At 52.2% G+C, this 15056-nt stretch overlaps 1 protein-coding gene across 2 annotated transcripts in view; it reads left to right on the forward strand.

The window, feature by feature from the left end:
- Window positions 1-15056, forward strand: part of FAM163B (family with sequence similarity 163 member B) — a 64434-nt gene that overhangs the window by 46512 nt on the left and 2866 nt on the right. For both annotated transcript variants that reach the window (XM_054007501.1, XM_054007502.1), the window contains one exon: window positions 13607-13722. In XM_054007501.1, coding sequence (XP_053863476.1) covers window positions 13630-13722 — 93 coding nt within the window. In that variant the 5' untranslated portion in view covers window positions 13607-13629. The remainder of the gene's footprint in view (window positions 1-13606; window positions 13723-15056) is intronic.

Below are 15056 nucleotides of genomic sequence, written 5' to 3' on the forward strand. Positions count from 1 at the left end.
ACAAAGGAGAATGTCCACCTCTGACCACACGGAGTTAACATTCGGCTGCAGGCCTTTCCTCACTCTTGGCAATAAAAGAAAATGCGCTGGGTTGGGGAATGAATTTGGACAGGGAGAGTCTTCAGGCATCCACAGTAGCTCTAGGGCTCCTAATAGTACATAATGACGAGGAAGGAGCCATATGGAGTTGCATTGTGAGCGGTACCTCACAGCGCCTGTGTTCCTCTTACCAGGGCTTCTGCATAGTTTCTCCAAGACCACAGCAGAGCAGCAAAGCACTTCCTTTTACCAGTGTGTTTATTACTAAATGTATGAATCTGGGAGCCCGTGGAGCGTGAAATTAGGAACAAATGTAAAGGCGGTCTAGACAGGAACTATTCTGCTTGTGGGCCTCCATATGCTGCACTTTTCTGTTCTTTTTTTCCCCCCCTCACACACTGGAGAGTTTAAAGCTTCCAGGTATATGCTGTTCATAAGACAATATGTTTAAAAAAACGGCAAACTCCAAATGGCCTCAGGTATAACTGAGGGGTGCTTAAGAATTCCAAAGTTCCTGACGTGGGATTTTCCTAGCTATGCTGTATACATGGCTGGCTGCGTGTAGCTTTGTGTTTGAAAGCACAGGCCATAGGGGAAGCAGGACCATGTGCTGTCTTTCATTACTGATGCCACGAGGGAGGGAATGGTCGTTCAATTAATGAGAGGCGAAAGAAAGGAAATCAGCGTCAGCATCAAAATACGTAGAATTTACTTGTATTTGGGGAATCTCAAAGCACGTTACAATGACGGGTTGATAACTTTATCCCCCTTTTAAAGATGGGGAAACTGAGGTCCAGAAAGGTGAAATGCCTGGCCTGAAGTCATGCAGCAGTGTCATGGGATAGACTCCAGTCCTCGGGACTCCTGATCCCTTTGCTTCAGCCACAGGACATAGATGTCCTTTCATGAGTGGATGGTATGTGACCATCCCTAATTAATCAGTTACCTTTCCTTCCAGGAGAGAGTATTCATTGCAAAGCCCAGCCTGTGAGAGCACAAGGGCACAGGCTTCCCAGGCAGGGCGATGGAGTGAACTGGCAGGGAAGGGGTAAAATGAGGGGGATGTTCTGGCAGGTTAGCCATCACAAGACAATTGTTTGGGGCAGGATGGCCCCAAAGGTCTGACTCTCCTTCCCCCTCCACCAGTGTCAGTCAGGAAGACAGTGGAGACAGACCAGCTTGAAATTGGTGAAAGAAGACTCAAGCCTAGGGTATGCTGAGTTTAGGGATTCTGTGATCCTTACAGAGCCCCACGATTATTTCTCAGACCTCCTTATGGGAAGAGAGGCTGTTGGGTGACACAAGCTGCATCGGACTTGAAAGGGAAGCAATCAATATATATATGCACTGGAGATTAAACGAGTCTATGGAATCTTCCGGCATGTCACCGAATTGCTGGGATCTGCCCCTCACTCTTTCTCATCCCCAAATTGGATCTCTGCAGATTTTCCCCCTTGGGGCACCAGGTTTCTGTGTTCCCTGAACATCCCGAACTCTGATGAATCAAGAACTGAATTTGGCCCAGTTTTTAAGGACAGCCAATGGCCAAGATTTTCAGAAGGGTCCAGTGATTCTGTGGGTCCAACATACGACACGTCTCAGGAACAGCCGAGCACCACCACCACCCTCAGGAAAATCAGGCACCTTTAACGGGTCTCAAGTTGGAAACCCCAAAAAGCAAAGCACCTAAAATCATTAGCCACTATTGAAAACTTTGGCCTATTTGGTCTGCTGGCGGCAATGTTTATGATGCTATTGGCAGCCCAGTTGTAAGAGACTGTAAATTAATCTCTACTCTGAATAAACAATCGCAACATGACATTTACCCTTTAAAAATGAATGGTGTTTAACCATTGAACGTTCAAGTTAGAGGAGACCAATGTCCAGCTGCAGGGAGACGGCCAGGCAAATCCCCCTTTCACTTACAGAGTCTCACAAGGGTTTGCGTGGGTGAGAACAAGGGCAAACTTTGCCCTGAGGTTTGACCTGTGGCCATTGCTGGGGGGAAGTCATGAGCTACCCCCCTTCTGTGTGCAAGAGGGGGTCAGCCACTCCCACAGTAACAATTCCCGCCCTGACCCTTCCCCAGGACCCCAAGGAGCCTGAAGCTTGTTTGAGGGTCTGATGGATCCCCAGTGGAGAGGGAGTGAGGACTGGGCAGACAGAGGCCCAGAGGTGGGCAGAGGAGATGCTCTGTGCCACATCGAGCTGTGTGGAGTGTAATACAACCAGTACACTCACTGAGGGGGGGTGTCCCTGTCAGGGAGACTATAATACAGCCACACTGCCAGGATGGGGAGCCCTGACCTCCTCCTGTCCCCATTCCCCCTTCTCCCCCGCATCCACATAGGTCCTAGAGACTGGAGGGTGGGCCTGTGACTGTTCCAGGTGGGAGGTGCAGGGCATCCAGGCCCTGTCAGGGAGATGTTAGTCTGTGCTCTCCTAACTTGCCACTGCCCTACTCCAGCTCAGCCAGTGGGATCTGCAGGACCGCCTCCCAGACAGGATGGGTTGGGACTGAATGGGTGTGTTTAAAATCTAGGCTGGCCCCTTTACTGCTCAGAGTGCCTGGGCAGCTGTGTGAATCTGCACGTATCTGAGCTAAGCCGTCCTAGCTGCCCATGGTGCGGGGCAGCAGGGGTGCTGATGTCCCCTCCTTTCCCAGTGCTGGTAGAACAGAGTCCTGCTCTTAGGATGGAAGAATCCCATGCACTGCTACAGACTAGGGACCAAGTGGCTAGACAGCAGTTCTGCAGAAAAGGACCTAGGGGTTACAGTAGACGAGAAGCTGGATATGAATCAACAGTGTGCCCTTGTTGCCAAGAAGGCTAACGTCATTTTGGGCTGTATAAGTAGGAGCATTGCGAGCAGATCAAGGGATGTGATCATTCCCCTCTATTTGGCATTGGTGAGGCCTCATCTGGAGTATTGTGTCCAGTTTTGGGACCCACGCTACAAGAAGGATGTGGAAAAATTGGAAAGAGTCCAGCAGAGGGCAACAAAAATGATTAGGGGGCTGGAGCACATGACTTATGAGGAGAGGCTGAGGGAACTGGGATTATTTAGTCTGCAGAAGAGAAGGCGGGGGGGGATTTGATAGCTGCTTTCAACTACCTGAAGGGGGGGTTCCAAAGAGAATGGAGCTCGGCTGTTTTCAGTGGTACCAGATGACAGAACAAGGAGCAATGGTCTCAAGTTGCAGTGCAGGAGGTCTAGGTTGGATATTAGGAAAAACTTTTTCACTAGGAGGGTGGTGAAGCACTGGAATGGGTTCCCTAGGGAGGTGGTGGAATCTCCATCCTTAGAAGTTTTTAAGACCTGGCTTGACAAAGCCCTGGCTGGGATAAGTTAGTTGGGGTTGGTCCGGCTTTGAGCAGGGGGTTGGACTAGATGACCTCCTGAGGTCCCTTCCAACCCTGATAGTCTATAATTCTATGCACACAGGCACTCCCAGAGGCGTGTGGTCGGGGGCAGGTGCTTGTCAGCGTTCTCCCCTGGTGTGTATTTTGCTGAAGGAGCACTGCATTCCCTGGGCACGGTGCGTAGAGATTTGACCATGCCGTTCCATCGGGCTGGGGAAGAGGAACTGCTGCTCCAGTTGCACATTCCCCCCTTGTAAGGGAAAACCCGGGGCAAAGCTTTTAAAGTGAGCATGGTCCAGAGGGAGAAATTACCAGTGACGTGCAATCCACATCAGATTGGCCTGGCTTGGGTCATGGAACCTCCACTCCCCTGCTGGACAGCCAAGGAGACAGGCAGACAGACGGCCGCAGCCTCCTGCTTACTCCACAAGGGGATACGTGGACAGGCGCCGGGAGGTTGCAACCATCATGCCCTGCCCATATGGCTAGAGAAGGGGAGGGGCATCCCAGCTAGATTGGAGGGGGCTGGCGATGTGGAACAGCTGGAGCACCCCGATTTACTCCAGGCAATGGACGTTTTCTGACATTAGGCTATAAAGACAATAGACCAATTTCATCCCTGGTGTAATGCCCATTATTTCACTAGACTTGCACTAGGGATGCCTTTGGCCCAGCATTCTGGCACTGAAGGCAGCCTGAGGAGCTGGGAATGGAGCTCACAGCTCCTAACTGAATACGCAGCTTTCCACTGTGCCATACCCGAAGGGTCATTGATTTTCAGTGGCACTAGACTCTTGTGTGGGCAGGGCCGGCTCTACTGTTTTGCCGCCCCATGCAGCGCGCCAAATTGCCGCTGCGGACGGCGGGGGCAGTCCGGGTGCCGTTAGGGCAGAAGCTGCCGCCGAATTGCCGCTGCGGGCAGCTGAAGACAGAAGCTGCCATTGAATTGCCGCCGCCGCTGCCGCAATGCGCGTGCCACCCTAACGGCACCCGGACTGCCCCCACCATCCGTGGAGGCAATTCGGCGCGCTGCTTGGGGCGGCAAAAACACACGGACTGCCGCCCCTTGCAGATTGCCGCCCCAAGCACCTGCTTGGAATGCTGGTGCCTGGAGCCGGCCCTGCGTGTGGGCACATCACAGCTGAATATGGGATTTAGGCTCCTAAGCACTTCGGTGCTTTTGACCATGTCCCCCTCAGGCTGTGTTCAGGTAAGACGCCCATTCACGCCAGTGCGGGATGTCAGGAGTTGGCCCGGCACTCACCCTGTGGAAGCATCATGCCAGACGGCCTGCAGACCCATTAGAGAGCAGCACCATAAATTACACACACTCCCACAGTCCCATTCAGCACCAGCATAAAATATGATACTGCTTTCTCGTCAGAACTTACCAACGTTAGCAGGACTGTCGGTTTATTTTCTTTGGAATCCAAACAAATCCTTAACAGATAAGGCTGATTTTCCTCTGGTGCTGTAGTAATTTGCGGGGGGCGGGGGGGGGAGGGTTGTGTTAACTTGCTGCAGGCCAGCTGCGTTAAAGCACTTCTGAAGGAGGTGTTCAGAACAGGCGTGCTCTGGGTAATTTACATAGTTCAGCTGCGCCCTGTCCTACGCTCGCAGGACTAGAGGGCTGCTAAAGATGTTATTGCAGGCGAGTGGGCTGACAGAGATGTTCCTGTTCTGGCTGGTACGCGTGCAAACACTGGGGGGCCGCGCTCAGTAACTCCTCTGCCACCCCGAAGATGGCAATGCCGCTACACCAGCGCCAGCCAGCGCGTTATAGGTGGAACACCAGCTATGGGAAAGCTTGCAGGAGTGTTTTTATTCCATTTATACAGCTATAGATTAGATAAATAAATGATACAGGAGGGAGGTGACAGATTCTCTGCTGCTGTCAATTACCACAGGTCCATTGTCTCCATCAGAGCTGTGTCAATTTACACCAGCTGAGAATTTCACCCAACCGCTGCGTTTCCTAGGTCAGATGACAGAGGAACTGGTGGCAGTGTTATCCGACAGTGCTTGACTTCCAGCGATATCATCCCACTTGATTCTTCCAGCTGGGGTTCAACCCTGGCTAGGACTCCGGGACCATTGGTGGGTGATGATCTCCGCTTTGGGGAGAGAGGTCAAACATCCATGCTAATGCTGCTGTATCTGGCAGCAGCTTTCAGCCCTAGGTTTCTGCTGATCTGCCTCCAAGCCTGGCCCGGGGAGACGGACAGCGCAATGATGGGAGATGAAGTGGCTAGGCTGTGCTGCACGGAGTTCCCACAGGGATGCTTTTATTCCCTCCATTGGGACAGCAGGATCGAGACACTGAGCCAGCTGGCTTTTTTGTTTTGTTTAACCCAGTGATTACCCTTGGGAGGCTGTTACAAACTGGGCCGTGGCCGCCTTCTGAGCAGGGCCCTGTGTGAGCAAGCCCAGGCCTGGAGCCTGTGCTGAAATTCTCAACTCCTGGGCTTCTCTGTTGCCAGCTGATGCTGTAGCGTGTGCATCTCCGTTGCTCTCACATGTCAAAGCCCCAGCAGGCTCATGTAATAAACTCAGACCTGTCGGCCTTTTTTTCTCTTGCCAGACCCGTCTCTTAGGTCATAGGCCTGCTGAAGGAATCAGGTTTCTATGTTCGGATGCTCCCCTGTCCCAAGCTCAGCTGTGGGGGTGTCCAGTGGAGTGGCTGGAGGAACACCACAATTCGGCTGCTATCCCCCTGATCCAGAGAAGGGCTGTAATGTCAATAGGAGCTCATCACCTCTTGGGACCTATCCCAGGTATCACAGAGCTCTACTCCCTGGACTGGGTATGACCTGGCACTGAGAAGCTAACGTCTACAGGACAGTTGCATTTGGACCTGGTGTTGGAGAAAGACATTTTGCATGTTACTGCACTACCTGAAAATCCGGACACCTGCTGAACATACGGGCTCCCGAGCATTTGCTCTGCGCTTGAAGGAAGCTGTGGTGCTGCTGTGCCACTGGGCTGAGCTAGGATAACTGAACCCAAGCAGGGGGAGGCAGATGTGCGCAGCCCAGCTCGCATCCTGGAGCAAACCAGTGTGAGCTCAGCAGCAGAATTAGAGGCCTCAAGGTATTTAAAAGGGTCTTTTACCTTTTTAACCGGCAGGATGCTCTTAACAAGGACTAAAGACTTGATACGGTTAAAGGCCGAGAAAGCTGCAGGTTCGGTGGGGCCACATGGGCCCTTGTACAGCACTTGGCTACGGTCTCCTGACAAAAGCAAAAAGGAAAAAATGGCGGGGAAAGAAAAACCGCAGGACAGGTTCATTATGATGTTTTATACACGAGGAGCATGAAGCTGATTTGGACAGGGCTCTTGTCAGCTGGTCAGGCCTCCCCACACTGCCCCCCTGCATGCAGCTTGCTTAATGCTCCCAGAGGCTCCAGGTACCCGAAGGCCAAGTAGCGCTTTCATTACTGACGTGCAGTCAGCCGTTCCAAGGTGCCGCCAGCTGGCACTGTGCTCCGAGCTGGAGGCATGGGTGGGAGGCTGTCCAGAACTCTGGGGGGTGGGGGTGTGTGCGCGTGTGTGTGTGCATGCACCAGCCTGTGTCTGTGATGCTAGGGAGGTTCGCGTCCAAACCAAACAATCCCTTACTTTCTTCTCACAACTTTTCAGTCCCGCTGTGGGGCGAGCTGAGTTGTGGTTCAGGAGGGCTCAGAAGTGCTCCTGTGGTGTGTCCGAGCCTGTCCCAGCTGACAGGACAGGCCCGAGTCCCACCCTACCCAAGATGATTTGTCTAGGTAACAGGAAAATATTTAGCAGGGCACCGAATGAGCAGAGCGAAGGAGAGATGCTGTTAGCTCACAGAGACACTGGATTTGCTGTCTCCAAGCCAGTCATTGATTAGCCCCAATATCCTGCCTGGCCTTAAACCTGCTTCAGAGGTTGCTGACCCAACCCCTGCATTATAAACATAAGCGCCAGCTCCATAGCCCAGTGGAGATCGTGGGTGTCTTTCCATCAACGTACTGGGCTTTGGATCAGACCCATGGGCCCTAATTTTGACCCCCCCAGATCCACATGTGGCTCTTTGTGAAGCAGGCGAAGGAGTGGGTCAATGGCAAGGGGCAGGACTGGGGCAGGAACAGAGAGAGGGTGCCCCCAGCCCGGGCAGCGTTGCCCCCACCAACTCCACAGTGACCCCAGTGAGCCTGAGGTTTTCCAGCAGAGCCCCCATGGCGTGTGTGACGGAGTGCACCCCTGTATTCCCACTCGCCGCACGATTGTAATAATCTTTGTACACAGCAGAGTGGGGAGACCTGACCAGCCGGAAGGGAAAACACAGGCAGCACAAACAGGTGAAAAAAATACCAGCAGGGAACAACCTTCCACACAGATTCTTTCCTCCTAGTTCCCAGCTGGAAATGTTTTTCAAGAGGGGGACTGAAACTATAAAAAGAAAGGGCAGACACCCCCCTCGCTCTCCTTGCCCATCACATTCCCTGCACCTAAGAAGACAAGGAGAATGGTGGTTGGACTTGGGAAGGGGGCGTGACCTGAAGCGTTTGGTCAGGAAGCATGTGGTGAGAAATTTTGCTTGACTCTAATACAGTTGGTTAAGTCAGGCACTATTTTATCTTTATTTTTCTTGTAACCATTTCTGACTAGTATGTCTCATTATTTGTACTCGGACTCTCTCCCTTTGTCATTAATAAACTGGTTTTATTGCATCACCTAATCCAGCGTGTTTAGGTTAAAGTGTCTGGGTAACTTCATTTCTCGTGATAAGCTGGTGTATGTTTACTTCTTTAAAGCAATAATGAACTGGATCTTTCTGGGCTGTCTGGGAGAGGGCTGGACAGTGCAGGACGTACAGTTCTGGGGAGAAGGTCCTGGACTGGGAGTGTATTGGGGGTCACCCTGCGATATAAGCAAGGCTGGTGAAAACCAGAGTGTGGTTGGCAGGCCGTAGGGCTACAAACACATGTGGGAGTGGCCTGCGTGGTGGTGGCGGGTTGTGAGCAGTCCAGGTTGGAAGCTACAACAGCTAGTCTCTGCAAGGCACCCCAAGACACAGCCCTCAGTGGTCTGGATTACACCCGGGTACATCACAGACTGAAACACCCTCTGGGGCAGCGGAGTCCGTGGCAGTGGGGTTCCATTGGAACCACTAATAGCTGCACACACGTTGCCAATCTAAACGCCCCACTTACCAGTGTTATAAGCTAAGGGCCACATCCAGCCACAGGCGCTGACTTTTCCTTTTCCCGCTGGGTGCTCCATCCCTGCTCTGCCCTGATGCTCCGCCCTCACTCTGCCTCTTTCCACCCACTCTGCCCCCTCGCCTGAGCCCCCCTCGCCCCCCGCCTGCCGCTCACACCTCTGCAAACCCTCTCCCCCGAGTGCCTCCCACCAGCTGCTCACTGATCAGCAGCCAGCCCTGGGGCCCCAGCACCACTGTGGCTGGTGGGTGCTGAGTAACCCCTCTTTTTTTCCATGGGTTCCTGGTTGGGCGTCCACCATCGCCTATAGGTCAAGACACATGCTCCCATGTGTAAGCACGTAATACAGTTTCTAATAGGTAAAGTCCAGTCCAACTCCCGTTAAAGTCAATGATGCAAAGATGTCCCACTGACTTGGGTGGATCGTGTCGGCACCTATGCATCCAGCCATGCACAGCGTCAGCGCCTATGCATCCAGCCATGCATGCATAGGGGATTAGTTGGGGATTGGTCCTGCTTTGAGACTAGATGACCTCCTGAGGTTCCTTCCAACCCTGATATTCTATGATTCTATGATTCATTGACATCAGTGGGGACAGGAGGGGCCCCGCTGACTGTAATGTAACAGACCTCAGACACTCTGATTTCCTTCCCCAGACCTGAAGAAGAGCTCTGTGTAGCTTGCACCTTCCACCCCCAGAAGATGGTCCTGTAAAAGATATTCCCGCACCCACCTAGGCTGTCACGGAACAGAACAGTCATGTTGCATTTCTTGTCCCTGGAGTTTTCTCTCTCTCTCCCTGTTGCTTTGAGAGAGAGGAAGGGAACCGGATTCAACTGGCAGGATGGCATCAGGCGCAGCGTTCCTCATCAGCCAAACAGAGGAAGCGCTGAGCCCCTGTTCCGTGACCATTCTGCTCACCCCAGTTTCCAAGTCATCTTACAACGGACACTTTTGTGGGAGGCTAGTGAGTAGCCTAGTGGAAGAAATGGGTGTTCCTGACCTGCTCTCACCTGGTGCTGGACCCACAAGGTTGTGATATGTGTATAAAGCAGGACCTGATAGCTTAGAGCTAAAGTAGCCGCTGCTTTAGTCCAGTCTCAGACCAGCTCAGTAGCTTGCTCAGTATTTTACCTTCTCAGTGTGCCAGCCTAAACCATTGCAGGACGCAGATACTCAACCTTCACCCAGCGAGAGAGAGAGCAAATCGTCATTAGAAAGGATTGGTGTGGAAACTTTTTGGAAAAAAACAACCACACACCGAGTGAGGGAAAAAAGAGTGGTCAAAGGAAATTGGTGATATACTGATGTCAAGCAAATATGCAGGCAGGTGCCAGGCCCAGGCTAAATTACAGTCTTTCCATTATTCAAAATGCAATCCATCATAGCCATGCCATCAAGGCCTGGCTTGGCAAAAATGGTTCCAAAGCGCTTTGAACAATATGTTCATTTTCACCAGCTCAAACTAGGAAATGGCCAGGGGGGCAGCTTGCCTCTCCCCACCCCCAGCCTGGGACACCAAGTCTTGGCATCATTTCTTGAGGCAAAGCCACTCCCTAGAACAGGTGCTTGAATCCATCCCCAGGCCTGAAACAACATGGTATTGGAATCTGGACTCTCTGGCATTGTGTGTGTGTGTGCCCTCTACTCATACAAAGGTTAAAATTTTATATGAACAGCACGTGGGCGTGCATGCACACATTTATGCATTGCTCATACAAAGGCATGAGTTACATAATTCAATGCATCTATTTTTGCAAACTGAAGCTCTGCAAATGAACTGGGCTATTCCCGAGTGCATCATAGTAGTTCCAGTTATTCCAAATTAAAGTCCACATTATTTTCATATGGAAAATAGATCACAGGCTCAGAGGCAAACTGACTCAATTCAAATTCTTTACTGTATAAAGCTCTTCCACTCTCTCTAACATTGAAGCTATAAATCTTAGTGCAAGCGAGAGCCCGTCACGCTAGGTAATATTGCTGTCATTGTGATGGGTACACAGGACAGACTGTGAATTGTCTATGATGTCCTGCTGAGACCACATTGGTCTAATTACAAGGCAGAAGGTTTTTTTTTTCCTTCCCAGGGGTCCCATCTTCTGGGATGCTGAATAGCCCTCACTGATATTTGAAAGTGTGCCGCCCCCTGTAGGATCAGGGCCTTTCTTTGAGGGTTTGGCCAAGGGTGATTCTAAAAAGTATAGCCCTCTTTTGTAGAATATAAATATAATCATATTCAACTATGCAACTATGGTTCGTCATCACCATTGCCCACATTATGCAACTATGGTTCGTCATCACCATTGCCCACTCAGCTGCTCCACCATATGGGGAAGAAGTTGTGATGGTCTCAGCAGACATGCATGGCTCAGCCTAGCTATGACCTGTAACAGCTGGCAAGCCAGCCATTCGTTGTCTACCCTCTTGCAGTTGCCATTCATTTGCCTCCATAAATGAAGGCCATGTGGTTGCCTTGTCCCCTGGGCCACCAGGCCAACCCATGGACGCGTTAACTGTCTCATGCTCTTCACGATGCCCTGCATCGGCTTCACTTACTTTCCTGCCAGGGTGTTTTACTTTCCATAGTGAAACAACCCAGTCCTGTAACCCTTAGTCAGTGAGTAGTGCCACTGACGTCACTAGCGCTACTCGTGGATAAGAGTTTGCAGCATCGGATCCTGAATCAGGGCACAGCTGCCTTTGACATTTTTCTGGGTGACACTCAAGATGCTTATGAGTCTCCCGTTTTGTCTTGTCTGCTGGGCGGTGCTTTATTGCAAGGTTCAGCGGTGGTTTGTTAGTCTTTCTTGGGGTTTCTCAAAGCTCCATAATTTGCAATGGCGCCCCCAGTTATTAGTGCAAGTGATCAAGGTTTGGATGTATAATCATTGTTTTGTTTTATTAATACACCAGCTTATCTGTAAAGGCAGAGACGCCCCGTGCCTGCCGATAGTGGGGGAGGGCAGCCAGCTTCAGCAGCGTTACTGAGCGTGCTCAGTCTGTGTGAGCATGCTCAGTACAAGCCCAGCAGCAAATCTGGAGGGGCCCATGACCCCCACCCCAAAGGCATCGCCTCTGTGTAACGATCAGCAATGTACTCGCCAGTGTTATCAGGCTAGACTGGGCAACTGTTACATTGCTGCACCCTTACACCCTTGAGTAGGTCTTTGAAATTAACAGAGAGCCAACTCCTTTTTTGAGCCATAATGCATGAGGGGCCACTTTTAAAACACATTAGACTTAGGGGACAATTAAAATACAGTAGCCTGGACCAAATCATCGTGAACCTGAAATATATTTTTTGCTTCCTTTGGAAATGAGTCGCATATGCTGCTGAACCGTAGTGAGACAGATACAAAGGGCCTGCATTTTGTTCAGCAGAACCACATGAACGGGACGCTTCCAATGTGTTTCTAGTGAGTTTTATATTGTAAGACACTGCGACAAATTCTCTTACCTGCACAACCATCAACGGCATCCCTGAGCAGAGAATTGCGCTCGTCTCATTATATGATTTTTTTATATGGAGTTAACCAGCCCAGAGAATCATTAAAATTTTCCCTAGACTCCAAGTCATAGACATTTTTTTTTCCTACCTGTTGGCTGCCGGGACACACATTAAATCTTACATCTACTCTGTGGTTACTTTTTCCATCCTCCCTTCATACAGCTGCCAGGTGGCACTTGGCGGGACTCAGGGTGATGGGTGATACCAGCTCCATCATGTTCAGCCTAGTAGCTGCTGCCAAGCCAACATCACAGTGAAACAAGTAGATATGCACAGATTGGTTCCAGATGGATTTTACAGGCCTTTGTTTGGCTTCAGGGAAGGCAACCTGCCGGCCTGCCCCGCAACCCTGATAATGGGCCTGATCCTGAGGCCCACCCACCAACCCCAGAGAAGTCAAGTGGCCAAAGCTCGCAGTCCCATTAACTTAGCTGGGCGTTTTGCTGGAGGAAAGACGTCAGGCTTTGCTCTACCGAGCTGTGTGTACTTAAGGGACAGCAGGATTAAGCCTGGTGTGTGTACTGTCAGCCAGAACCCAAATAAGCAGTGGGCCAGGCACTTCTTTGTTAGTGTGCCTTCCTACCGCGCGCATGGACAGCAGGCACCAGCCAGAAAACCAGCTGGCTGCACCAAAGTGGGCAAAGTGGAAGACTCATCACGGCCATGCTGGCGATCCCATGCCAGTTAGCGCACGCAGGGTCAATGGCTTGACGGGCTTGTGTCAAAGACAGGAAACTGTACAGAACTTGGTCTAGAGGCTTCAGATGGCGCCGTTCTCTCTGCTGGCATTTGACTTTGTTATTGCAGGAAATCTAGGTGCTTCATCCCGTTACACCAGGCTGGGTTAAGGTAATCAGGGTCCACAGGCACAGGAGACATGTGGGTCCCCTGTAGCCCCTCCCCATGGGACCTTGGCCAAAAGCACAGCCCTGCTCCATGGCCACCTACACACCACCTGGCTCACAAAGCCAGAGGTCACATGAGCCGTAGTTCAAGGGGCTTGCCTCTGGCCTGTCAGTCAGGGGAACAGAGCCCATTCCCCTTCCCACAAGTGAGCCTTGCCTTGGCCCTTAAGTCACAGCCATGGCGGAGCCTACTCCAGGAAGTTCTAGCTGTCACCATTCCTGTTTGCTGCAGTCCCTAGTGGCCCAGCATCAACATGGTTAAAAAAAAAAAAAACCACCAGCAAATTCAGTATTAAGCAGTCTCAGGATGGGCAGACTGGGCAACGCCCGAGGGGTGAATGGTCACCGCTCCGCTTGCCCCACTGGCGCGCTAGCAAGGGGTGGGGTGGTGCTGAATGCTGGGCTCCTGCCCCAAAGAAGGGCATAACCAACCAGAGCTGGGTTTTCCGTCGGGGTCAGCCCCCTGCATGCCCTGGGGCACAGTGAGTGCTGGTAGGTGCTGAGCTGCCCCTCTCCCCCTGTTTTTTGCTTGGCTGCAGTAGAAATTTGTATGAGGCTACTGCCCATTTACCCTGTGTTTGAACGCCTGTTCTGTCTTCCAGGTTGTTAATGGAGAAGAGGTCGAATGACAGCCGGGACCGTGGTCATCACAGGTGGAATATTAGCGACTGTCATTTTGCTTTGCATTATAGCAGTTCTCTGCTATTGTAGGCTTCAGGTACTCCTCACGGGGTTGCACGTCAGCCCATGCTTCTTTGTTTCAACGTGCCAGAGACTAGTTTGTACAAGGGCTGCCCGGCCTGAGAGGCAGCTGACACGTGAGGGGCGGGAGAAGGGACATGAGATTGAAGGGGCTTTTGGTGAGAGGGGACAGGAACTGCTTCTGGAGGGGAAATGGGGGCAAGTTCATTCCTGATGAACTCCAGTCACCAACGTGTTTGGAGCGACATAAGGTGCAGCACCGGTGCAGGTGCCCTTGCAAAATTATGACCCATGAACATAGAGAAGTCCCTGCTCCAGGGATCTGACAGGCTAAGCACAGCAGGAATGAATGTGGGTTAAAGTGTTTATTGGCCCTTGTGAGTCAGGCTCTCAACCCTTTAAGTTCTGGCCCTTCACTAAATTGGCTCAAGCTTGATGTCGTGGTGGGGGGAGGGGAGGGTTACCATATCTAACAAATAAAAAAAGAGGACCCTCCACGGGCCCTGGTCCCGCCCATTTTCCCACCCCCAGCCCCGCCCCAACTCCGCCCCTTCCCTGCCCTAACTCCGCCCCCTCCCACTCCCAGCCACGCGGAAAGGGCTGCCCGAGCGCTACCGGCTTCACGGTTTGCCGGGCAGCCCCCAGACCCTGCGCCTCCGGCCGGCGTTTCCCCAGCACAGCTGGAGCCCGGGAGGGGAAGCGCCCAGCCGGGGGCGCAGGGTCTGGAGGCTGCCCGGCAAACCGTGAAGCCGGTAGCGCTTGGGCTTCGGGCAGCCCCCTTGCCTCTGGACCCTGCGCCCCCAGCCGGGCACTTCCTCTCCCAGGCTCCGGCGGCGCAGGGTCCAGAGGCATGGGGGCTACCCGAAGCCGGTAGCGGTCGGGCAGCCCGGCTCTTAAACAGAGCCGAAGAGTCAGGGGAGGAGCAGAGCCTCCAGCCGCAGGAGGGGAAGTGCCTGGCCGGCATTTTCCCAGACATGTTCGGCTTTTTGGCAATTCCCCCCGGACGGGGGTTTGAGGGCCGAAAAGCCGGACATCTCTGGGAAAAAGAGGACGTATGGTAACCCTAGGGGAGGGGCTCAGTTTCTGAGGCTGATGGAGCCTGGCGCTGGGAAGTCCTGTTCAGCCCTCTCTGGTCCCTTCCTTGCTAACAGAGGATTGTGCCCTACAGCACAGTTAGTAGTGTTTTATCCAGAATACAGAGTGAGACATGGGGCCTGGGACTGAACGACCCTGAACTTTGAGAACGTCCAAAATCCCAACTCAAATCCAGCACAGGACGTTGCAAATGGCCCATCTTTTTCTCATAGGTTGAACCAAAGCTGCCCTGAAAACGTTGGTACGTTCCCGATC

The sequence above is a fragment of the Malaclemys terrapin genome, chromosome 17 (genome assembly GCF_027887155.1).
Source record: "Malaclemys terrapin pileata isolate rMalTer1 chromosome 17, rMalTer1.hap1, whole genome shotgun sequence".
Lineage (NCBI taxonomy): Eukaryota > Metazoa > Chordata > Testudines > Emydidae > Malaclemys > Malaclemys terrapin.